This window comes from Rhineura floridana, chromosome 21 (genome assembly GCF_030035675.1).
Source record: "Rhineura floridana isolate rRhiFlo1 chromosome 21, rRhiFlo1.hap2, whole genome shotgun sequence".
Classification (NCBI taxonomy): Eukaryota; Metazoa; Chordata; class Lepidosauria; order Squamata; family Rhineuridae; genus Rhineura; species Rhineura floridana.
Window position 1 is genome coordinate 16,467,677 of NC_084500.1, and position 26,552 is coordinate 16,494,228.

The 26,552-nt window shown below is 43.8% G+C and overlaps 1 protein-coding gene across 1 annotated transcript; it reads right to left on the reverse strand.

The window, feature by feature from the left end:
- Positions 1-254: 254 nt before the first annotated feature.
- Positions 255-25,803, reverse strand: GDPD1 (glycerophosphodiester phosphodiesterase domain containing 1). The gene is made up of 10 exons (XM_061605051.1): positions 25,479-25,803; positions 16,612-16,654; positions 12,282-12,417; positions 10,292-10,337; positions 7,609-7,727; positions 6,861-6,950; positions 5,727-5,860; positions 3,962-4,021; positions 2,814-2,865; positions 255-866 (listed from the first exon to the last, which is right to left on the reverse strand). Exons 1-10 carry the CDS (start codon positions 25,780-25,782, stop codon positions 720-722), a joined length of 1,131 nt encoding a protein of 376 aa, XP_061461035.1. The 5' UTR covers positions 25,783-25,803; the 3' UTR covers positions 255-719.
- Positions 25,804-26,552: the final 749 nt, after the last annotated feature.

The following is a 26,552-nucleotide window of genomic DNA, read 5'->3' on the forward strand; positions in this document are numbered from 1 at the left end:
CTCAAGAGGCAAGGAAAGTCCTTGGGGCAAACAGTGGCTGCACTGAAACAGGACCTGCAGCAGCCACGCACTGGGGTGAAGGTGAGGGGAAGTAGCAGTTGAGGAACAGCCCATCACCCTCTCCTCAAAGTGGTCCCCAGAAAAAAGTGGAGAGGGACTTAGCAGGGAGAAAGGCCCAGCTCTTCAATAGTTTCACTTTTCCAGCCGTTCTCCCTAAGGTACCTGAAATGTCCATATAATTATAGCCATGTGAGCCGGTCTACTAGGAACATTTATGTAAGAGGACACAATACAACAACATTTTGAAAAAGTGTCCTGGAATGTTTTCCATGTGCAAACTCGATGAAATCTGAGCTACGCAATCTAGCAACAGATACAGTTAAGTTACACTTATCACCTCCATAAATTGCCTGTCGGCAGGCGTCTTTCTAGGAATGCCCCTCAGGTTAGGGTACGACCCCCCTCCATCAAGCTATTTACAAAACTACTATGCTATTTACATTTTAAAATAAATATAGCTGCATACAATCTCTAGAGGTGTAATGACTTAAGAATGAGGTAATCAAACCCAGCTGTGTTTCTGTCTCATCATCAGGCGAACACATCAGTGAAAAGTCCAGAGGGGAGGGCTGGGGTGTGTGTGTGTGCTTGTGGGTGTGCTCCTTGGCTTGTTTCTGTCCCATGTTTTTTCCCCCTCCGACCCCTCCTCTTTGCAAGAACTACCCTTGCTTTGGTTTCTGCTGCGCAGCCGGGTAGGCGTGCAAAAAGTTCTTCAGCTTTGTGGGGTAATCCGTCATCACACCAGTTGCACCCAAATCAAACGCCCGCTGGTACTCTTGCTCTTCGTTCAGGACCCAGATATACACCTGGAAAGGAGGACAGAGAGCAATCCATTCGAATGTGCCACTTTTGCATTGGCGGCCTTTGGCCGAGTCCTCAGCTGAAACCGAGCCTACGTAGACACAATGGCATTCGCTTCCAGTCAACCTTTATCACTCTCGCCCCTAACTTTGTTGCCTTCATCTGTTGAAATATACACTCCACGTTTTTTGGGGACAGGAATCTTCTTTTCTTTTTTTGCCTTATGTTACTCTAAATGGCCATACAGGTCAACGGAGAGAGAGTTAATTCTTATACCTCCTCTAGACCTAAAATGCCATCAAGGAGGTTTACAACAAACAAACAAAATTCACACATGTACAAAAAGACTCCATAACCCTGGATCTGTGCTGATCTCTTCAACCACAGACAGGGAGGGGATCCAAACAGCAATTGGTCCCAGCCAGCCAGCCACACACACAGTGCTTAGCTTAAGCTGTCAGTGTCTGCAATTAACCAGCAGCTCTGCTGCTCATCCAAGTCCTCCTCACCCTTTTGCATTCTCTGCAGTTTTGCAAAAGAGGGAGAGAGTCTCTTTGTGCCTAGGGCAGGACCGGCCACCCCATCTGGAGGAATGATCACCACCGGCAACATGATTTCTGCTCTTGTGCATACATACACATAACCCTGAAATCAAACCACAAAAGGCTGTTTTGATCTGATTAAACTGGAGATGCTGGGGGGGGGGGAGGAGTAAGGTGATCTGCCAAATGGGCCACCATCATCTCCTATCCCCTGACATTATTTTTCATGGGCAATGGTTTAAACCAAGGAGGAGTTGTGAGCACAGCATTAGTTCAATTTTAATTTTTTAACTACTCTGATTCAGTGGCTGGAGCAATGCAATATCAGGCCCTCTGGCAATGATGTCCTGGCTCTATACTTGCTCAGGAGTTAAAGTTCTACAGTTATACAGTTATATAGTTCTCATTTATGCTCTTCGCTCTCTTTGTGGCCATCTCTATTTTTGCTTTTCTGGATGTTTGTGTCACAGAGCTCTTGGTGCTCTTTTTTTTTGGGGGGGGGGAGAAAACAACAACTGAAGGATACAGGGAACAGCACAAAGCTTATTCAGGGGTGAAAAAGGATCGATTCTTCAGTCATACAATGTTGCCCATCCACATTTTCTGCAAGTTTTTTTAAAGAAAACCCTGCAGTCATGAGGACCAGAAGCATGCACTGAAGAGCAGCGTGTGCACTCTGTGGTGTCCCTGCATACAGCTTGATTGAAGTTAGCATAATGTGAGCTAAAAGCCACTTGCTCACATACTAGGTCAGTCAGGCATCAAATGACTTAGTGCCCAAACAGCTGAAAGGCCGCCGTACAAACTCTTGGGTGTTGAGATCAGCAGAAGGGGCCCTTTTGGCAGTTCCACTGCCTTTAGGAGTTGGGGGGCAGCCCAGGAGGGGGCATTCTCTGTGGCAGCCCCCAAGTTCCCTCCACAGAAGTGCGTTGGGCACCTTCACTGCCTAGTTTTCACCAGATGCTGATGACGTACCTCTTCACCCTGGCTTTTGACATTTGAGATACACTTTTGGACTCTCTAGTTGTGAAGCGATTTGTTTTCAACTGTTTAATAATGTATTTTTAAATTGTTGTGACCTGCCCTGGGGCCTACCGCTGAAGGGTGGATAATACATTTAATGATAATAACAGTAATCAGATAAGCCACTCTATGGATCAGCAGCACATCTGTAACAGGATGCTAATGCTGGCTTTCCTTGCAATAATCCATAGGATGACAGTGGGTGGGACTCAATATAGTGCTTGCATGAGCTGGAAGTTTCTTCTGTTCACAGAACTGTGCAAGATCCCCATTTAGCATATACTAAGTCCTTTAATCATAGTTTGTATATGACTTTTCTGAAGTCAGTCAGCGATGAGGACAGAACAGCACCATGCATCATTTGAGAAGATCAGTGTCTTGCCGTACCTGAATTCCTCGAGCGGTGAGGTGGTCAAATAATGCTTTCCTCATTAACAATCTGCAACAACAGGGATAGCAAGATCATTTACACTCAAACAACTGCTAAGATCTATACAGCCTCACCATATATACTTTTTTGGTAGAAAGGTATTCAAGGCAGCTGACAAAAGCTAGCACAACATAAGCAGCCTTACACACATGTGCACCTAAAAACCAGTAACAGTTACAGCAGCATTAATATCAGATTATGTTAAAAGAGAATGCACAACCTTATGTGTGACTGGGTTCATTGAGATATGCATTATTTCACTGACATGATTACATGTATATGTATATTATGTTGTTATGACGATTAAATATTTTTCTTCTTGGAAAACAATAATGGGTAAACAGGATGGGCTACTATCTATTAGGCTTCAGGTGAATTTAAGCCCATTACTGTCTACTCTGACTGGCAGTGGCTCACCAGGGTCTCAGGCAATTTCCCACACCTGCTACCCAACCCTTCTGACTGGAGACATGCTAGGGTGTGAAGCTGAGACCCTCTACATGCAAACACACACATTCTACTCCTGAGCTGTGGCCCCTTGCCACAGCTGCACATTGTATTCCTGCATGATCTGCATGTCTGAATGTGCCTTCAAATTGGGGGAGGGGGAGAAGGTGCAAGCAAGGAATAATGCTGAGATGCAGCAGTTAACCTCCTCTCGGGAGCAAGCCGTTCTACAGAGTCTCTGCACCGAGACCAATGGTATCGTCTATTTGCATCAGATGCTGGGATGCAAAAAAGAATTACCCACCAGCGGAGACTGCTTGGAGGGAGGTGCTGAATCATTGGCAGATGAAGCAGGCAGCCTCCTTTGTAGATGGGTGCTTTGGGAGACATGATTGTGCCTAAGCACAGAGTTTGACAATTAGTGATATATAGCTAAGAGTCAGGGAAGCACTATGAAGCATAACAGCAAGAGAGGTGTGATCAGGGGAGGATCTTTGAGATACTTTTTGGAAAAGAGGCTCTGTTGCTTAGGTAAGAGGTAGTTACCACTCTGAAGTACTGAGCTAAGGGACAGGGATGAAGATCTGCTCTTACGCACAGCCAGGAAAAAAAAATGAAATAATAGGTGTGAAAAAGGGCTGAGGAGGGGTAATCTTACGAGTCAGTAAGCCATATGGTAAATCGCTGGCTCCTCGAGATCTTCTCAGATTCTTTCAACCTAAGGTGAGAACACAAGAACTCATGTTTACAATTTGGATACATGCTGTTACCAACCAGAAAAAGGAAAAAGTTACAGGAACACAATTGGCTGGGTGACAATATCAGCCCCAGGAGCCTTCCTGTGTTTTCAAGATGGGCAATGCCGAGTGTAGCACAGATATTGAAGTTGCCTGGCTTCTACACCAAGCAGCTGGGAGATGGACTCAAGACCTACGAAAGGCCACAAGGCATACATTGCCAGGTGCCAGGACAGTTTTAAAAATAAAAACACCAACAGAACTGGCACGTAAGCACCCCAAGTGCAAAACGTGGTTACGGCTGAAATGAGAAAATATAATCTTAAGGTCATGCAAGCTAGATGGTGCCCCCCCCAAACAAAATTCTCAAGTTTGTCACTGTTTATTTTATTTATTTATTATTACTTGATTTATATCCTGCCCTTCCTCCTGGCAGGAGCCCAGGACAGCAAACAAAAGCACTAAAAACTGTAAAACATCATAAAAACAAACTTTAAAACACATTGAAAGAAAACATCTTTAAAAATGTTTCTTAAAAAAAGCTTTCAAAACATCGTCTCAAGATTAAAAACATGTTAACAAAGAAGGTTTAAGAACATATTAAAAAGCACTTCCAACAAACACAGACTGGGATAAGGTCTCTAATTAAACGGCGTGTTGAAATAGGACGGTCTTCAATAGGCACCAAAAAGATAAGAGATGGACGCCTGACTAATAATTAAGCGGAAGAAATTCCACAGGATAGGTGCTGCCACACTAAAGGTCCATTTCCTATGTTGTGCAGAACAGAACTCCTGATAAGATGGTATCTGCAGGAGGCCCTCACCTGCAGAGTGCAGTGATTGACTGGGTATGTAAGGGGGAAGATAACCTTTCAGGTATCCTGGTCCCGAGCTGTATAGGGCTTTGTACACCAAAACTAGAACCTTGAACTTGGCCCGGTAGCAAATGGGCAGCCAGTGCAATTCTTTCAGCAGCGGAGTGACAGGTTGATGATACCCTGCCCCAGTGAGCAGTCTCGCCACCAGATTTTGCACCAGCTGCAATTTCCGGACCAACCTCAAGGGCAGCCCCACACAGAGTACATTTCAATAATCCATCCTGGAGGTTACCAGTGTGTGGCCAACAGTGGTCAGGCTATCCCAGTCCAGGAACGGCCGCAGCTGTCTTACCATCCAAAGCTGGTAAAAGGCACTCCTAGCCACTGAAGTCACCTGGGCCTCTAGCGACAAAGATAGATCCAGGATCACCCCCAGACTACGGACCTGCTCTTTCATCTGCTTACACAGAGGGTTATGTAGACACAAGCTCCCACAAACGCACAGACAAATCATGGAGTGTGGTCTTGAGTGCAGAATACTCTTGGAGAACCTCAACTTTCATCTCACCCATATACACGTTTCTAGCCCTTCTCAGAGAGAAATCTCAGAAGCCAAGAGTGGATTAATGAGATCCCCCCCAATGGTTGGGGGCAGATCGCTAGTGCTGGGTCTCTTTCCTTGCCCCTTCCGTGCTTAGCAAGAAACTAGGCTGTGCAAAGTGATAATTATTTTATACACCATGTAATGACAAAGTAGGCGTCTATGCAGCTTACAAAGCATAAAAAACTAATTATGCAAGCATGAAAGGTTAAAATTAAGTTGCACTACCTCTGTAAAAAGGCAGGCTCGAAGGCAAGCGACTTACTTGAGGATGATTGAAGGCATTGGAATCTCCAGGAACTCCTCCAGGATGGGACAGAAAGGCAGGAGTCCGGTATAGAAGAGGCCAAGGAGGAGGAGAACACGCCGTAAGCAAAAGAGAATAGGAATGTGGGCATTCTGGAGAGAGATCAGGCAAGGTATAAAACACAGACAGCAGGACACGGAATAAAGGGCTCAAGTTGTAGGAAGCCAGATTTCACCTGAACATTAGGAAAAGCTTCCTAACTCTTAAGAGCGGTACGACAATGGAATCCATGACGTGGGGAGGTGGTGGGCTCTCCAACACTGGAGGCATTCAAGAGGCAGCTGGACAGCCTCCTGTTGGGGATGCTTTTAAGTTGGATTCCTGCACTTAGGGGGTTGAACTTGATGCTTTTACAGGCCCCTTCTGTCTCTTCTATTATCTGATTCTATAGGAGGCTTAATTCATGACTAAGACTAGTTCATTTGGCATATTTATAACCTGACGTTTACCAAATGGTGCCAAGGCAGGGAGAGATGTATTAAAACCATAATTAACATATTTCACAGGCTAGAAGATGAAGAAAAGGTGTGGGGAACCTGTGGCCCTCCAGATGTTGCTGAACTACAACTCCCAATCATCATCCCTGGCCATTGGCCATGCTCACTGATCGGTGCTGTAGCTGAGGAACATCTGGCGGGGCAAAGGTTCCCCACTCCTCATAGAGAACATGAACCGAATGTAAGGATTACATCTAAAACTGAAACAAGCAGCCTTTTGAGTTTTCCTTTCACTGCCCTTATTGTAAAAACAAAAAACAAACCAGTATTTTTTCATGCCAGGTAGGAGAAAAAACTGATACGGTGCCCAGATGAAACAGGATTCTTCACAGAAACAGTACACAATGTTTAGCAACTGGAGCATCTGACTAGGGAACCCGCTTTACATCCCCACTCAGCCATGAACTTTACTGGGTGATCTCAGGCTGCTCACACACACTCTCAGCCAAACCTACATCACAGGGGTGTTGTGAGGATTAAACTTAAGGGGAAGTTTAAAGGGAGGAGGGAAAGAAAGCTGCACACGGCCCTAAAGGAGAGCAGGATAAAAACATTTAAAGGAGACAGTCATCAGGATGCAACCCTGGCCACTTACCTCTTTGTGACATTTTTCAACTACCTCATGACTGACGTTTCCCCAAACCGTCAAATGTTCTCGTTTGTAATAGCTCACCAACTCTGAAACCTGGGTTCAAAACAACCATGGATATTTGTTTTTTACAGTTATGTACTGGGGTAGGGGTTTTTTATGTGATTTCTTGGTGAATTATTCATCTGGAGCTCAAGGTATCCATGCAGTGCAGGGCACAATGATAGATATAAACCACGTCCTTTGGGGAGGAGAACCACACAGAACATTGGCCTCACAGCCACATTTAAGGAAATAAAGCAGCCTTGTAAATAAGCCCACAAAAGTTACTAGCCTACAAAAAAATGTTTACCAGTCTGCAGAGGGCTGGTAGAGGAGGAATGGAGAGCTCAGTGCTCTCTGAAGCAGCCTCCTACATTTCAACGCTAGGTGCAGAGGCGGCGGCTTCTGTGCTCCAACATCCTGTTTGGTGGCGATGGAGCGCTCCATCTCTCCTCTGCCAGTCCACTTGCTCAACTGCACGGGATTTCTCGTTGCCTATGGCTCTGCTCAACACTACCCCTTTGTCAGGGCCTGTTTTGAACACAACACCTAATTCATTGGGAAGCAAGACTCGTCTCTTTCTAGGGCAGGGGTGGGGGACTTCAGGCCTGGGAGGGGGTGGCTACTTAAGGCGAGAAAGCCACGTTTTGCTCAGCTTGATGCAATCAGCACACAAAAGTCTGTTAAGCTGAAGCAGTTGGGAGGGACTCACCTTTCTAATCAGCACATCGTTGTTCACTTTGATGTCTATGTTGACAGGGGTGTGGGGGAATGCCTCAAAGACTTCTTTCAGCAGTGGGATGCGTTTGTCTTCGCCTTCACAATGGCACTCTGGTGGAGACAAGCAGAGTTTGGCAGCGGCTGGGGACACTTACGAGTTGTTAATCATATGTAAGTGGGAGAACTGGTCACTTCACACGTCAGATGGTGACAAACCTGCCTTTGGTGCCGAGTAAACTTATGAAGCTGCCATCAAAGTACTCACTAAGTACTGAGCTAGAGGGACCGTCTACACTGACTGGCAGCAGCTTCCCGGGATGAGGCAGATGCATTTCCCAGCACTGCCTGGAGATGATAGAAGGTTGGATACAACTCTTTTATGCTGTTTAATCAACGCGTTATGTTCAATGCCTAAATTCTTTCTTTATATATACGCCTATACACTAAATTAATTTGCTGATCTTGTTCCTGTTCTATTCTGGTTACATCGTTGGCCTTGATGTTTTGGTATAATGTTGTTCATTTGTTAAATTTATATCCCTCCAAAAGAAGCCTAGGGCAGCAAACCAAACAGTTTTTAAAAACATCTAAAAAATAAAAATGTCTTTGAAAACAATTTAAAAACAAGTCCAGTACAGTTGCAGACTGGGATAACGTCTCTACTTAAAAGGCTCGCTGAAAGAGGAAGGTCTTCAGTAGGCGCCAAAAAGATAACAGAGACAGCACCTATCTAGTATTTACAGGGAGGGTATTCCAAAGGGCCGGTGCCACAATACTAAAGGTTTTGTTTTGTGAGCCACCCTATGCAGGATAGAAATGCAAGAAAATAAGTAACTCTGTGAGCTAATTCAATATTATTATTCTATTAGAAGTTGGGAGGCGAGGCACACCTTGCGGATGTCACTAAGTCCAGACAGGGTGTGAACCAATGTTTCCTAGGCCAGTTTGAATGCTATGTTGTAAAACCAGTTATTAATTCACCTGGTACTATTTTATCCCTCCCCGGAAGGCCACACGGTAGAAATCTATCATTAATAGATGTACACGCCCTTTGGAATTTCATCCGGTTAATATACCCATGATGCATTCTGCCACATTTGTCAGCTGTATTCAGCAATCTTTTTGGATGGGGAAGGGCGAATAGTGAAGAAACAGGGAAAATGGATGCCTGGGTGTTTTGTACATGGAAGGGGTAGGAACTGAAAGAGAACCTCCTCGTTAAGTAAACAGATGTAATAACTGACAAGTATGGAAAAAACAAGCTTGACTTGGCCATGGCCCTCTGGGTGGGCAGTGTGCAGTGCAGTATATGGAACGGATGGCAACGTTCAGGATTCTAATTAAAAGCAAAGTAGATTCCCCAAGCCTGAGGCCTACTATCCAAAGTCAGGTGCAAAATGGGAGCTTTGGGGCAGAGCCAGTTATCTACTGCAAGGGTTCCCAAAGCGTAGTCCATGAACTTTATTCAAGTGGTTTGTAGCACATTTGTGGATTTATGGTTGAACACAGGAGATGGCAGCAACATCGCATTAAATATTCACACTGGCTTTTGATTGCTGACTTCTTATATTGTATTACAATTTGAATTCCATGGAATTCAATAAAATACAGTACATAAGGAATAAAAGAGGCTAAAAACATACCATTAAAGGTCATGCAGCATCTAGCTCAGTGCATCACAACTGCCGCAACAGGCAGAAAAATCATTAAGTGCTCTGCTGAGACCCTCAGCAATTCTGTAGTGGTCCATGGGGAAAAAAAGTTGGGGAACAAGTGACCTGCTCCACTGGGATGACCTACATATACAAGTACACTAAAGACCTGGGATTCTACACACAAAACTCAAAAGCTGGCCAGAAACACTGCAGAAAGATCTGCTCAAAATCTAGTAGGCAGTAGTAATATTTTAGAGGTGAGGAATACTGATGATAAAACACAGGCAATTAGGACACGGCCATCCATATGAACGATTTTTAAAAAAACCTTGAAATGTTTACTTGCTATTGTTAAACTATTGGGAGTCAGATACGTTTGCTGACCGATTCAAATCTCCTGAATTCCTACTAGTAGATCCTGATCTATCTTCCACCCACCTCTGGTGCAGGGGAGAGAATGCTGGATACAGTGTAGGCACATCTGGGCTCAAATCCCGCAAATCATTAAGCTCAATCGTTGCTGCTCTCCTGCCTGCCCTGGGCACCCCATTATAGCCTCTCTCAATGTTGTAAAGCTAGAATGTTATAATTCCCAAGCAGACAGGCCAGGGTGAACTCTTTGGGAAAAGGGTGGCATACTCCTGGGCAAGTTTAATGTGGAGTACAAATAACCAAATGCAACAAAACTAATTTCCAAGTAACGCTTTTGTGATTTGGGTTGTATGCTGCCACAAACATTACTGTTTCATGAGAATGTCTTTCCCCATTTTTATTCCAGAAGGCATTTTATGATTATCTGCTGCTTTTATTGTTTTTGATGTTGTATGCTTTTAATCCTTATTAATTTTGTATAATGTGGTAGTCTGTATGTGCATGTGTGTGCGTGCGCTGCTTTGCAAATTTGAAAAGCAGACAGAAAAAACACTGCGCCTTTCAATGACAAGAACATCAGGATACAGCACCCCATTAATGCTAAGAACAAAAAAAAAATCAAAAGCAGCAAGATCTTCTGAATATTACCTTTCTGGAATGTTACATCCAATCTGCAGAGGTATGGAGGGAGTTCCTTTAAAAACAAACAAACACCAACATATAATACTAGGTTGCATAAATTGAATGACCATCATCCAGAAACAGCCTTGTTTCAACCTCTTAGGCCCCACTTAGGGAAGAAGTATCTAGGGCAGAGTATCTAGAGTTTTCATTTAAAGTCACAGGAACAAGCATAATCTTGGCAGAGGAAGAACATTTGGACTTACTGTGAAGAACGTAAATGAGAAAAATGATAATTAAATACACAGAATCAAATCTGCTGAGGAAGATTAGGATGGACACTGAACTTTTACACAGAGGAACAGATCAGTTAAATGTACATCAGTTTAAGCAATCCCGTAAGGCAGATGTGGGGGACCTTTGGCCCTCCAGAAGTTGCTAAACTGCAACTCTCATCAGTCTCAGCAAGCAGGGCCATACTTGCTAAGGCTGATGGGAGTTGCAGCTCAGCAACATCTGAAGGGCCAAAGGTTCCACACCCCTGCATTAAGGGACAAATAAGAGCTTGGTTAAACAGGGAGGGCAACCGAAATCTTATTTAAAACAGAGCTTTTAAGCAGAGAGAATGAGCAAGAGTTCCAGTGTCTTGTTTTGGGAGTAAGAAACCACGAACCTGTGCTGTTCACACATCACAAGAAGCCAAGGGCCATGGCTTGTGATTCCCGCTACAGGTGAAGCAGTGTGGGAGCAATTAGCTAATCGCAGTTAAGTCATGAACTGTGATGTGCGGACAAGGACAATGAGTGTCTGCTTCAGTGAGGCTGGCAAACTGACCTGTGCCACAGGCTTCCCTGCAACTGGGAGTACATCAGCTATGTCTTGCAGTCTAGGTATTTTTACATCGATGGAGCTTGGGAGAAACACACACAAACTAACCAGTGGTGGAGACCATACATATGCATACCCATCTGCTTAATCCTGCGGTACTCTAATGGCCTTACAACAGAATTGGCAGAACTAGGCCACCCCAGGGTTTTGCCTTTTAGACCCCTAAGCATCTCAGCTTGCATATAAAAACCAATGTTTCCAGCTTCTCACGGATGCTGAGCGAGAGAGGAGTAAAAGCACACCAGAAAGTCCTGAAGCAAGGAGGCCACTGCAGGGAGGCAGAGACAAGAAATATTAGTGTTTGCCACCCTGGGCTCCTCCTGAGAAGAAGTGCAGGATACAAATCAAATAAAAAATAAACAGTGTTAACATAATGGAGTTCTAGCAAAACAAATAATCCATTTTTATCACTGAAGGAACCCTAAATGTACCATCCCGTTAAATCAGCGCTGGGGAACCTTTTTCAGCCTGTGGGCCACACTCCCTTTTGAAGGCCTCGTGCCAGCAGTGGGTGTGGCCAGAAGCAAAGGTGGGTGGAGCAACATGGGTAAATATTGCCTTTGTACAGTAGGCTTGCTTCTGCACACACTTACCCAACCCTCTCTATCCTCCATCCAGGAAAGCAAGAGACATTATCAGAGTTTAAGGACACATTCTAGCCCAGCAAAACCATTTTGGGGTGCAAAGCAGGGCTAGTGAGGGGTGTGTGTGGTCTGGGAAGAGTTCCGAGGGCCACAGAGAGGCCTGGAGGGCCTAAGGCTATGCAGCTCACTTTCAAACTTATAATATCCAATAGCCTGATTTGGGATTTTCAATTCAGTGTTCACTTCACTGGCTTTCTTAAGCCACTTTAACAGGTTGCAAGTCTTGGCATCAGAGAAGATTGGCAAGACATGGACATGACCTGGGTTAACTATTTTTATGCCTTACAGGAAGGTTTCTGGATGCTGTGGACTACAAGCCTATGCTTCAAGGGGTTTTTTTTGGTCAATTAAGCAGTATATAAATCATGTAAAAATATCATTAACCGTTGTCTGCTGGGATTCGGGAGTCTATCAACATCCGGAGCACACCAGGTTGGGGGAGATCAGGCGGTGGAGGAATCCAGAGGATGTTTATTTCAACTTACAGAGTATCTGAGGTCAGATATGTTGGCATCAACCCCTGTTGACCGTTTCAGATTCTCATCATGCGACACAACAACTTGTTCATCCTTTGTCAAGTGGCAGTCAAGTTCCAGCATATCGGTCCCAACATTAACCGCACTGAAGGGAGAGAGCAAGAGAGAGTTTCATTGAACTTTTCTTGGGGTGCGCAGGAAAAAAAGAATCCTCCACCTTTTTATCAGGTCCTGATAAAGGCACTAATGAGCTCTTGCCTCACACTGACACCACACAGCCCTATCACTCTCCTGATAGCCTAATTACACTGTTGTCCAAGACAAAGTAGCCGTGCAATGTAAACTTTTGTATTCCTGGCATAAACAAAACACAAGGAAGCTGTGCAACACAAAACTCTGAGACGGAGGCTCAGCAGGGACCCACGTTCTGATTTGAGCAAGGCCTGAAGAGCCAAGAAATATAGATCTGTGCTTCAAAATCCCTAGAGATAGAAAATAATGTTCTTCTAAGTGTCATCTGTGAGGATCAGGGACCCAATTTCAAATCTCCGGCGACTGTAAACTCCTTCTGCAAGGAAGGACAGACCCACTGAAAAGAGAATACGTCAGCTATCAAGTGTGAAAGTTATACTGAGATCAAACAGATTCTGGTTTATGGCCAGTAACCAGCATGCACAAGAGACTTCTGATAGCAGAACAGAACTTCCCACTCCTCTTCCCTGCAGCGCCCTCCAGTGTACCCTCGCAATCAGCTTTAGAGAGCTGTGGAACCTTCTGGAGCAGATTTGGGGGAGCACTGGGGGAGGGAGGAAACAAAGGCCGAAGTCCAGTTACACAGGCAGAGTTCTGCCTATGAAGCGTTGGATCCAACTGTATATATTTTTACACAAATGATATCTATTCATGTGTTTTAATGACCGACAGCTTATTTTATAACAAATTTTAAATGTTATGTCCATATTATCAAAATGAAAAATTTACTTGGATTGCCATATTACGGTTAGAACTGAATTAGCATCAGACCCTTGTTGTAATTCTGCACTGATATGCATTTTTGCTGTTGTATTCTGAGCTGCTTTTGGCACATTATTGTGAAAAAGTGGTATATAAATATAAATAAATACATAAAGACGTTTTAAACTGCAGTTTAAAGATGAATACATTTATGATGGCTTTTGTGGACCAGAGTCTGCTTCAGCAGATGCTGCATTAAGTATAATCTTGAACTGGCATGCATACACACACACACACAGTGGGAGGAGGGGAGGGGAGAGTTTAGAAGGAACTGAAATGCAAAAGAGAACAACCAGGAGTTTACCTAAAAGCAAAACAGTTACTGAAAATTAACAAGGCAGCACTGATGATTAATACAAACATCCTGATGTTGGTAAGCTAATTAACACTTTATTTAAATAAAGCCCATCTTCACTGCAATCTTTGAATAATCTGAACCACAAACGCAGAGATCCGTCCAAGAGATCTGCTTTAGCAGAGTTAGAGAAACTTCTTTGTGTTAAACCCATCGCACTTAGCTGCCATGGAGATTAGACGTGCCCAGGGCACTGTTCAATACCCTTATTCAAGTTAGGGAAATTCTGACAATGCGGAGCACTTTGGAAGAAAGGGTACTAACTGTGATAATATGGCTAAGTACAAAGAGAGAATTTTTAAGAAGGAATAAATTCCTGGGTCACAACTCAAAGAATGTGTGTTTTCTTCTGGTTCCCCACTGAGAAATCTGTTACAATCTGCCATTTTGGAATGAATAATTGGATAGAAAAAAGGTGACTCCAACATGATATCAATTCTGAAATTCTCATGTTAATGCTGCAATCCACAGCCTACTCATTTTAGAACAGCCTTGAAGAAAATCCCAGTAACTTTAATGGATGTAGCACAGAGAGTGTAGGTTGCAAAAGCATCAGCCACAACTCTTACACATGCCAATTTTATCTACTCAGGGACTTTCTGAACAACAGACCACAATCTGAGCCCTATTACGCGTGTTCTATTTTAAATACTTTGAGGGCAACCCCTTTTTTTCATAGTGGGGCTTTGTCACTGGCCTCCTACTGGAAAACTAAGTCACATGTGCAGAGAACCAATTATTATGGTCTACAAAGCAAGAATTTGACAGAACGGAAGCAGATTCTTCAACTATATTGCAAGATATGGTTGCGTGCCATCAACTGAAATGTTTTGTTACTCTGAGCAGATCCAAACAAGAACAAGGAAACAATAATCCAAGGACAAAATGCATTACAATAGCCATGGCCAGTCTTCTCCTCAGGCATGCCAGTATTGAGTCAGAAGTGCTATATGGAACGATGTAGCATTTGTTTATTTTAAAGCACCTATATACAGCTTAATCATTAGCATTTTTAAGCCATGCACATAAAAATAAACCATCCAGCAACTAAAATAATAAAAAAACATCACTGAACACCACCTTAAAATGCCTGCTGGAGTGAGAAGGTCTTTGTCATGCACCTGAAGCTCATCAAGGAGGCTGCATGTCTAATCTCAGTCCAGACGGAGTTGCACAGGCTTGGACTCACAGCACTGAATGCTTGGCTTCTAGTAGTTATGAGCAGTGCAATAGAGCCACTAGAGACCGCTAGCAGAGACTCCCCCAAAGGAGTGACCGGTCAGGGATTTAAAGAATCAGGCTGTCCTTAAAATATTCTGGGTCCAAGTTGTTAAGGGCCTTGAAAATTAATACTAGAACCTTGAACTTGGCCTGGTAACACATGGGCAGCCAGTACAAGCTTTCTGGCACCAGGGTTATGTGCTGGCAATAGTCTGTCCCCATCAACAGTCTAGTATGTGCTATAGAACATATGCAATCAATGTGCGTTTTGCCTCTAAGCACTGGAGGCTAAGTAGGCATCAGCACAGTGCTAGAAGAGGCTGGCTGCTATACAGGCCCGACTCTGCCACCATCAGGCTCCATGGATCACCTTCTCCTGACCACAAGTGCCACAGATGGCAGCCATGAATGATTGCTTATGGCATCTCTGTTGCAAAGCTGGCTGCCCACAGGCTAAAAGGTTCATTTACCCTGGGACAACATCTGTTAAATGTGATATGGAGTGCAAGCTTTGCAATCCATGCATCTAAGTGCAGGTGTTGATATATACTGAATTTATTTTGTTTCAGAAGCAGAAGCTTCTACAGGCAGGCCCCACTTATACAGCAGGTTCCGTTCCAGACTGACGCCGTAAGCGGAACCCATTGAGTATAATGGGGTGCGTCGCGCGAAAATGCCGTGAAAATGCCGCAAAAGTGCAAAAACAGCTTTAAAACGGGGAATTTCCCCTAATGAAAGCCGCCGCATTAGCAGAACGCCGGAATGCGAAGTGCCGGTAAGCAGGGCCCTACTTTAGTGGCAAAGGGCAAAAAACATCTAATCTTTATTTCTTTAACTTTCACAAAAAGTGAACCTCTAGGCTTGTGGGGCTTCCTTCAACAACAACAGGCAAGACAGAGAAGATGAAAAGCCAGCACTGGAAAAGAAAAAAGCAGGTTTATGTTTTGGTTGGAGGAGAACTGAACCTCGTCTCCTGGGTTCTACTCTAGAATGTTATTCTTAAACAAGTGATCTTGGGCAAGCCACAACTTGCACACCCGTTTTCCCTCTGGAAAGTAGCCTGTGATAAAGATATTTATCTTGGGGGGGGGAGAAGAAACCCCACCTCAGATAGATGCAGAAGTTGGCCAAGGAAGCAAGAGAACACTCTCCCTCTCCTCTGTTTCTATTTCAGCAGGAGGGAAATAGCTTGACAGCATAGGGCCTGCAAGATGTCTGCTTGTCACTACAAAGGTGAGAAGAGGTCTGGGGGAGAGGGGGAAGGGAGAAGCCCCTCCTTCTCCAGTTTAAACCTAGAGCCTCTCAACGTGACTGGAGGAGCCTATCCCACCTACTCAATATCCTTTCCTAAGAGGAGAAAAGTTATAACAGAAAGGATGGTGACATTGTGTCATCTTCAACCAACAGCTCTCATTTGCCTAAGGGAAATTCCAGGGTATCTGAAACACAAACACACACACACACTTATTAATTCCAATCCCTCTGAGAACAATGCATGGAGCAAGGAAATGAGGAATGCTGCCCACATCTCCACAGGTGGGTCAAGTGAACAAGCATATGACTTAACCTGGACATTTTTCTTAAGCAAGACAAGCCTGTAGTTAAACCAGGGGTTCAGCTGATTAACCCTCAACACAGGAATGGATTGGACTGAATCCAAGTGCTATTCTCCAAGAATACCTGACTGCGTAAGACAGACTACACAGCCACTTGTATGTGCAAGCAAATGTTGACAAAAGTCATACTCACTGGCGAAAGGCTGCCATGGTGTTTTCCAGATTCTCTCCAGCGCCTGTGGGGTACAATTTTTTTTCTTTTAGTAAATAGCAACCACTTTCCTTAAAGATACAATGAACATGGCTCAGTGTTTTGGAAGCTGCAGGGGAGAAAAATGAATTTTGTGAACCCTAAAGTTGCTCTAACAGTGCATGTATTTTGAAGGTGCACCTGTTTGAACAGACTTTCCTTTGATTTCTTGATCCAAGTCTCATGTTTCAACTGCTGTGCTGTTTTAACAGGACTGTTTAATGGTGCATTTTGATGTTTGTATTGGATGGATGTTTACATTTTAATATTTCTGTAACCAGTTTTATAATTTGTAAACTGCTTAGAAGCCTATTTTGGCACTAAACAGTAAATAAAGTAACTACTATGTTTCATGGGTTTTATTACCTAGTTCCTCTGATTCACCAGAAGGAAGAATAGCACCTATCTTGCCCTTGCAGGAGTAACTTAAGAACAACACAGCAGCAATTTAGGACCTCCAAGAATCAAGCAGCATAGGGAAAAGAGGATCCATAACGCTGAGATAAAACCATTGACAGAAACTGTACAACTTTGAGAAAGCTTCCTCAACCGGCTGTTGCTAAGTTGATGTACTGCCTTCAAAACTGGACAGACATCTAAGCAGCACTTGCAAGAAACTCATTTGCTTATACTAAATAACTAATCTGCCCCAACAAAAAGTTCTTTGTCTTCTCTCCACTGCCCTTAAGGACCTAGTTTCTCTGAACAGTTAAGTAACAAGTGAGAAGCCGGAGTCTGATACTGATTCCTGCCAAGTACTGCAGGAAAATATACAGAAGTGAGTGAATGTGGGAGCAAAGCTTCTGTGTGAGGTGGGCTGATGCCAGTTTAAAGCCACTTAATATGCACTCCACGCAGCAACAAAGAACTATTACCTCCAAGAGTTTGCACATATCATGCTTGTTAATACAACATGTAGCCGTGCACCATCCGTTTTAAACAAGTGTCCTAGGACCACATTTCCCACCTTTGGGTCCCCAGACGTTGCTGGACTACAACTTCCATCAGCCCCAGCCAGCATGGCCAATGGTCAGGAATTATGGGAAGTGTAGTCCAGCAATATCTGGGGACTCAAAGGATGGGAAAAGATGCCCAAGACAAAGTGCATTGTGTATGAAACTTTCTGTAACGGGTTAAGCAACAGGCTTTAGCATACAATCTCCAACTCATTCGTCTTCCTCCTCACCACCCTGCAAAGTCTAGTCTAGTGAGATCTTCAGACATGTGATTCAAGCATAACCACTCTTCAGAGGCAATCAAAAAGTAGCTAAAAATACAGTCTAACCATGGTACCCTAACTTTTACAACTTCAGAGGACATTAAACACATATTTACACTAAAACAAAAAAAGAACATGCTTGCAACTGTTCTTCCTTAGGGCTACAGTTTATAAGACACACACAGCTTAATCAGACTTAACTTTTGTTGAACTGAGAAGCAAACTAATTAGTGACATCTCCTCAAGAGAGCAACAGAAAACATAGGTTACAAACTCTGATGTTACCAGTCATCTTCTCTAGAGAAACACCATCGTAATAATCATTGCTCTCATTCTGGAAATACTTGAGCACTGCATCAAAATAAGTAGGACCTGCAACAAAATGTTGCAGTCCAGAGGGCCCCTATTCCCTGTTCAAGCCAGCCATGCCCTCCTCCACAACACACTATTCCATTCCGCTTCTCACCTGATTTTCTGTTCCCTCCCTAGTTAGCCAATCAGCATCCTGTTGCATGCTCAGTCCTCACTGGGCTTCGGCTTGTGTGCGTGTGTGTGTGAGAATCTCCATACTTCGGGGCTCTTGCTGGTCGTTGACCATAATAAACTTATTTACTATTTACATACTTCGGGGGGTGGGTGTCTAAAATTTTCTCTGTTTGCAAACTTCAGGTTTACCTCAAATCTGTTAATAACCTCCTTCTTGTGCCCCGGTGGTGTGGCTCTGGCTTCAGAAGCAGAAGTGCTTCAAGATTCCAGACTTGTATTAACATAACGCAATGACACAGACTCTGTACCTCTTCCATTTCATCACTACATACAATCTCACCCCTCTATACCCATGTGCTACAGAGGATGCAGGTGGCTCCTAGAACCCCTGGGAGTGAGGAGGACAAGGCCTCCCTAATTGCTATTCCACTTGAGACTGCTTAAGAAGAAGGATGCTAACTCATGCTAATGGAAGAGTAATTAGTGGATTTTTTTCATGAACTTTTACGTCACTCTGAATTGTTATTCAAGTAAAAATGTAGGTCCATTCTGCATGATGCCTTTTTGGAGCCTGAGAAAGCTGTTCCTCTTTCAACAAGCCTTCTAAATGGAGATCTTTATCCTAATTGGTATTCCTCAATTGGATTTGAATTGACTTTATCTATGTACTGTTTTAATTTTTTTTTAAAGCAACTCTTTAAGGACACAAATGTTTTATATGCCACAGCCCAGTGGCACAGCATCTATTCTGCATGCAGAACATTCCAAGTTCAATCCCTGACATCTCCAGGTAGCTCTGGGAATATCCCCTGCCTGAAACCCTGGACAGCTGCTGCCAGTCAGTGTAGACAATACTGAGCTAGATGGAGCAATGGCCTGACTCACCATAAGGCAGCATCCTATGTATATTGGAAAATGCTTCGAAATGCCTAATGGGAAGCGATTCATAAATGAAATAAATATAAAAACATATTAGATAAAATGTGCAAGTCTGCCAATTGACGATAATACTTAATCCATCATGAATGGATACAGCTCCAGGTGACGGCTACCTCCATCTTGGTCTGCTTGTGAACTTACAGGGTCACCTGGCAGGCTACTGTAGGAAACAGAGAGCTGGACTACTTGGTACAGCTGGTCCAACTGCAGCATAGACAGTCCTTAGGACAGCTTCATTACAAACAGGAATTACATACGTTGTCAGCTGACAGGAGACATCTGTGCTGGATTAGTCACTACCCAAAAGAAAGACTTAGTGCCAACTCCCTTACTGTTTTCTACAGAGAACATCTTCGTGCTGGAAAAAGCGTGATAAGATCACGAACCAGCTACTAGACAAGACATGTATCAATGGCCTGACCCACTTACCTACCTGTGCAAGGAAAGAGATCCAACTTGCACCATACTTGGTATGTTAGATCAGTCTCCCCAAACCTTTTGCCTTCCGGATGTTGTTGGACTACAATTCCCACCATCCCCGGCCACTGGCCATGGGGGCTGGGGCTGATGGGAGTTGGAGTCCCAACGTTTGGAAGGGTACCAAGTTGTGGGAGGCTGCATTATAGTAACTTTCCTACATGGATGGAAATTATGTTGTACGAGGCTAATTATATATCAGTACAGATTCAGAAGAGCACAGTGCAATTCTATACACGCCCATAGCTCTATCTGCAGCATCTCACTTTTTAAAAAGACCCTGAAGAGCCTCTGTCAGAGACAGTATACAGAACTGGACTAGGTGGACAAGAAAAGACAGCTTTTTATGAACTGGGGGCTTCCTAGGTTCTTAACACAGTCTGAGATAGTTTACTACACTGGACTTTGCAAAACCATTTTAAAAAAGCATATTCGGGGCACAACAATCTTGGCTTTGTTTCCAAGTTTCAGAGAAATGAATTACTGCGACCATCTGGAGATGGAACCTGAAGCCCATGTTACAAAGTGAGTTACAGTAAGAGGACCAGACCAGCCTTTATAAGGTTCAGGTGCATTAGGGACTGATCTTCTTTCCTCTACCTGTGTCATTTAACTCTGATGAAATGGGCCCTAGATAAAGTGGCAGACTTGACTCTCAAGGGAAGCTTCTATTTTTTTGTTATCCAGAGAGGAAACTGTTCCAGATAAAGGCAACGTGAAAGAAAGATTAGACCACAATATGTGTTTTATGGACACATGTCCTACTCACATCAATGAAAGTGTGCGATAAGCAGTTTAAGATATAATCTAGTCTAAATTTCATCTTGGTATCAAAACCAACTCATATTACCACCCAGTGTGGAAGATAGTCTTCATTACTTAAATATCACCTATATCTTTTTAATACCTTTCCCAAATATATTACATCACCCTGTTTATTCATAGGTCAGGTGCAGTTCAACTTGCTCAAAGGATGGCCTTAATTTTGCTAGTGACCTGGTGGAATTTTGAAACTGTGTGCAAATATCACAACAAAAAGTCCACACAGATACCCAATAGTGCTAGTACAACAATTCCTGACAAAAAGAGCCCACTTTTCAAAAGCCAAAAGCAAATATCTCATACCTGCAAATCTGGCAGCTCTACTATCAAACCCTAATCCCTACAAGCAACTTAATTCCAGAGTTTTGCTCATTCACATCTATTTAAGAGTAAGCAGCTTGCGTACTACCACAGGGTTATTAAGTTTTTTAAAAACCCTGACAAACCCCATCCAGCCTGGCATGAGAGGTTCTGGCATAAGAGTATCAGAGGACTCAGTTACTTATCTTCAAGAACAAGCAGTTTCTTAATGCAGGACTGTCTACAAATAATAGATGAGGAACTACTATGCAGTGAGACAGCATGAAGCAGTAATTTTGATGCTCAGGATGAGAAAGACTTTTAGTTCTGCATTAGGTGGGAGACAGCACAGAAGGCCGCTTTTATACTGCAGGTCACAGTACAGCCAATAGCGAGAAAGATAAAAAGACCCTAAAATAAGAAATACATCCCATTCTTCAGAATTCAACACTCGCCCAGTGCAAATAAGAAACTCTACCAGACTTCTTCTCCCTTCCTATGGGAAGAACCACTGGCCCTGTCCAGAAAGCTTTAAATTCTATATAATGGAAGACAAGGAAGGGAGAGGTTATGGCTTGATGGAGTAGCAGAGATGAGGAAGGAGGTGTCAGGCCTGTGATTACAGCCAGCAAAGAAGCATGAGGATTTCACTAGGAAAATTTTGCAGAGGGAGGAAGGAGAGAAAGATTTAATCTGATGGGTTTTAGGTATATTCCAGGTTTAAGGGCTCACAGAAGGGAACAAATAGAAGTACACAAGAATGATCAGGAATGGAGCAAGTAAAATCCCAAGAATCTTTTCATCCAGATGCCAAAAATCCTGGTGATGGAGCTGAAGAATCCTGTGCAAGGATGATCAGGGTTAGCACTTACACATTTTAAGACACTTACAAATATGAAGCGCTTTCTCTCAGCCTTGGTCAGGCCAAAAGGCCCCTTCAGAGACAACACAAGTAGCAACTCAAACACTACAACTCGAGGTCACAACTTCACTTGGCCAGAACTACTTCTGCACAAAAAGAGTGCAAGACGTTCGCTTTGCGGAATGTGCCGGTGAAGGTTTACTTTTGTGAAGATTCATCACACAGAAAAGCAGCCACAGTTCAGAGTGCAAGGGAGGTATTAAAGGCTTAAGACTAGACGGCAGATTCGGCAACTGCTTGCATGTCCCTCTTCATTCATTTAAAAGCATCTTGCTTGTTCACTTGCCTAATGGATAAGAATGTGACTCAAGGGAAATCCCTTGGGGAAGGCTGGTATTTTAAATGCCACTCATTTATAAAATTACCTAGTTCTGAGCAATTAATAGCTTGCACATTGGAGTTGTGCAATATACCATGAAAGGATTCTATAAATTTTCTTGCACAACAAGCGTACTATGAACAACCCATCTAAGGAGGAAATTTGGGGCCCACATATTTTACCCTTTTATTGTAATGCTAAAGAGCATATAGGTGCTGGTGCCTCTTATTTTTTTATCACTTCCTTTCCGGCATGCAAAGGGCTTTGCAGATTATATTAAGCTCTAAAGAAGCTGGCATCTAATGGTGAGAGGTAACAGATTTCGGGGTGGGGAGGACAGGACGCTATAACCTGCTTATTATGAAGAGGAGGGACCAGGGCAAATAACTACCCCCCTTGGTGCATGCCCACAGATTTACAAAGTGTGCAACACAACTTAAGCAGAGGAAGCCCAATAAGGGTCTAGGACAGCCTTTCCCTACCTCTTGGCCCCTGGATGTTGCTGGACTGCAATTCCCATCATTCCTGACCGTCGGTCATGCTGGCTGGGGCTGATGGAAGCTGTAGTCCAACAACGTCTGGGGACCCAAAGGTTGGACTCCAAGAAACATCCAAGAAAGACAGGCACAGGATTAGTTTATTGTTTTCTAAAAGCTCCATATGAACTTGGGTCAGGGTACATACAACCCCATTAAAATATTGCCTTTAACCTAGTGCTGAAATTAAATTAAAACTTAAAAACCTAGGGTTATAGTTCAACTAAGTTTTAATCATTGCAGACCTATTTATGGTTGGAGGCAGCAAGCTCCTGAATCCCAGTTACTGGAAACCACAGAAGGGGAGAGTGCTCCTGCACTCAGGTCCTGCTTTGAGGCTTCCCATCGGGGCATCTGGTTGGTCACTGTAACAACAAGATGGGCCTCTGGCCTGATCCAGTTGAAGGCTCTTCCTATGTTGCATTAAAATTAATGGAGCCAAGTTAGTCACATTCATTATTTTCTATGGGTCTACTGTGAGTAGAACTAGCACGGGATACAACCCCTACAGTCCATTAATGGCCCCAAATCCAGGTATGCCCAACTTAGCCCTGACCCTGCTGCCCTCTCTGTCACAGCCAGCCTAAGCAGACAGATTTTGCAACATCTCTCCAAAAGACAATATTCTGAAATTGCCCTTCTGAAGCTGAACAGATGGCTGACAAGATAGCGTGGGGTTTGGGAAAGTGCAAAGCTGCTTAGAAATGCTAATGATTAAGCAGAATATAAATGCCTTCAATAAATCAATAAACAGGTTGTAAAAAAGGGGCCAAACTTTAAGAAGCTGACAAGAATTCAAGAGAGAGAAAGGCTGAAAAATCTAAAAAGATACTTCTGAAATCTGAAGCACAGCAGGTGGCTGGCAACAGAGAGAGCTTGGGGATGAAGAATGAAAGGGATACCACAAAAGGAAGGGGCAGGACGTTAGGAATCAAAGCTGGCCAGATTTAGGGGATGTGGAGGGAAAGCAGAGCAACTAAATAAATAGGATATGGGAGGGGAAGGCAACTGCATAGAGGTGAGAAGCAGCCATGAAACAGATGAAGATGATTACAAATAGCTATATAACCTGCAGCAACTGAATAATTTTTATATCTGTATGCAGAGTGGTCCACATATCATCACAGCACACGTTGACTGTTAATGTCTGAAGTGGTGCTTTATTTAGAGGGGAAACCAGAAACGAAGAGAAAGGTAGCTATCCCCACCCCTTTTCTTGGGGGCGGGGGAGCAAGGAGGGGGCACAGATTTCAAGGTCAGCTTTTGAGAGAGAGAAAGAGCGTGTGAGCAAGCAAGGCCACCATCACCGCTAAAGCTCTCCCTTTCCACTCTGTAGATGCCCTTGGCAAGACTAAACGCTTAACCCCAAGAGATTTCCAGGGGGGGGGGGGTTAGCTGTGTGAAGTCTGTTGCAGCAAAGAAAAGGGGGGCCTTTTGGCATCTGATTCAGAAGCAGTTCATGGACTTGAGTCCACTTCCTTGGATGCATGAACTGTTATTCCCAGATGGCAAGTAGATAATATAAATGTTTTCATCATCCCCCACCCAAGAGAGAGGGGAAAGTGGGTCTTTCTTCAGGCCCTCCTCAAAAAGACTATTTCTCTCTCTCTCTCTCCCTTGCTGCCATCCAATAGTTCTCTTTCTCCACATTCTACCCCCTCAAGAATATTCCTCTCATTGGTTGCCCCAGAATATTCTCTCTCTAAATTTATCACCCCCCCCCAAATTATGCCCCTTCCCAATAATCATTCCCTCTCCATTTGTTCTGTCAAAAAATTGTATGCCTCTAAATTTGTCACCCACCCAACATTCTGCACCTCCCCAAGGATATTTACCATCATTGTTATATTATTAAATATAAACAACTTCCCTCCCATCAATTAATATTCCCAAATATTAAAATACTGTATCTAATTGTCGTAAATAAATAAGACAGACCCCTCCAAAACAATTATCTTTATACTATTAAATTTATACAGCTTCCCTCCCATCAATTGATATTCCCTGGGCTACTTACAAATATTATCAAAAGTACTGCATGTAATGATTACATCCCCCACCAGGCAGACATAAGACAGAGCCCCCAGAACAATTAGCACTATTTTATTACATTTATACAGCTTCCCGGCCATCAGTTAATATTCTCTGGGCTGCCTACAAATAAGATACAATAATTACAAATGAGTAAGACAGATCCCCTCCCAAAAATATTGTCATGATTATATATTATTAAGTTTACACTGCTTCCCCATCATAGCATCCCCCAGGCAACTAACAAATAATGTTAAAGATACTGTGCGCGATAGTTACAAAAAATAGTAAGATGGACCCTTTGCCCCCCCAAAAAAGCTACCCCCCATCTCTCTTACTATTTAACCCCCCACAATAAAATAGTCTTCATTTTTAATGTTATATTTTAGATTTTGTAACCCTCTTTAACATTTAGCTACCCCAAAAAATAAACTTCTTTTTAATATGGCATTTTAGATTTTGTAACCCTCTTTAATATTTAGCTCCCCCATAAAATAAACTTCTTCTTAAAATTGCGTTTTAGATTTTGTAACCTTCTTTAATATTTAGCTACCCCATAAAGTAAACTTCTTTTTAACATAGTATTGCATTTCAGGTTTTGTAACCCGCCCTGGGATCCATCGGTGAAAGGCGGGCAATAATAATGATGATAATTCGCTCCTCTTCACAGGGAAAATCTGCTTCCCTCTTTCTCTCGAATCGACACCCCCCTAAAAGCAGAAATTAAAAATAACGACAGCCAGCAGCGGCCGCCCTCACCGCCGCGGTGCGAGATATGCCGGCATCGGAACCGCTGGCGCTTGGGACGGTGGAGCAAGCCCGGGAACTTGAGCAGCAGCGCCGAGGCGAAGAGGTAGCCGCCCAGCGAAGAGAGGAGGTAGAAAGCGGCCGACATGGTCGCTCCCAGCTCCTCAGGAGGCCCGCCGCAAAGGATGAACGAAGGCAGGCGGCGAACAAAGCAGAGCCACCACCGGCTCCTGAGGCGACCAGCCGCGTCGCTCTCCCTCCTCACGACTGAGGGAGACCACAGCTGCACCCGGCTCCGCCCACTCCGACAGCGCATGCGCCAATCACGGCGGCGGCGGTGGGAATGATAACGATGGAGTGGGGGGGAAACCGGCGCGAGCGCGCTGATTGGTTCGTCGGTGGAGCGCGCGGCCCGGTGAGAAAGGTAAAAGATTTAGCGGGCAGAAGGAGGAGGGAGAATAATGGTAATGGTAGAGCGGGATTGGGGGTGGGTGCTGTGACGTCAGGTGTCCGTCACACCGCCGCTAATTCAAGTGTGAGGTAAATTTGAAATAACGGTCACTCTTCCTTACGACCCCCCCCCTCCCGTCTTCACTCTTAGGATGATGAACGCCACCGCCGCTCGTGGCAACGTTTAGGAATAATAATTAAGAACAATTAAAATCACGCTTGGTATTTCGATGACGATTATGATAATTGAAAAAGTGCCAAGCATTGGATTGTAAGCAATGTTAGTTCCACTCAGAGCAGACCCGCTGAAATTAGTAGGCGTGACTAAGGTTGCAATCCAATACTTACTTGGGAGTAAATCCTTTTGAACCCAATGGAGCTTAATTCTGAGGAGACGTGTGTTGGATTGCAGCCTAACTCAGGTTCCTCAGTTTAGGTGGGTCTACTCTGAACAGAACTTAGTCGGATACGATCAGTAGTGTAGTGGCAAATTTAGAAGTGCAAGGTCTCTTCATGTTAGTTCCCCCCTTGCTCCTGGGGTGAGAATGAGATCCCTATTTATGCCTTCACCCACAATAACAGACGTCCCTAGGAGCCATTAAGCATGAAAGGGAAGTGTTAGCTACTGAGAAGAGT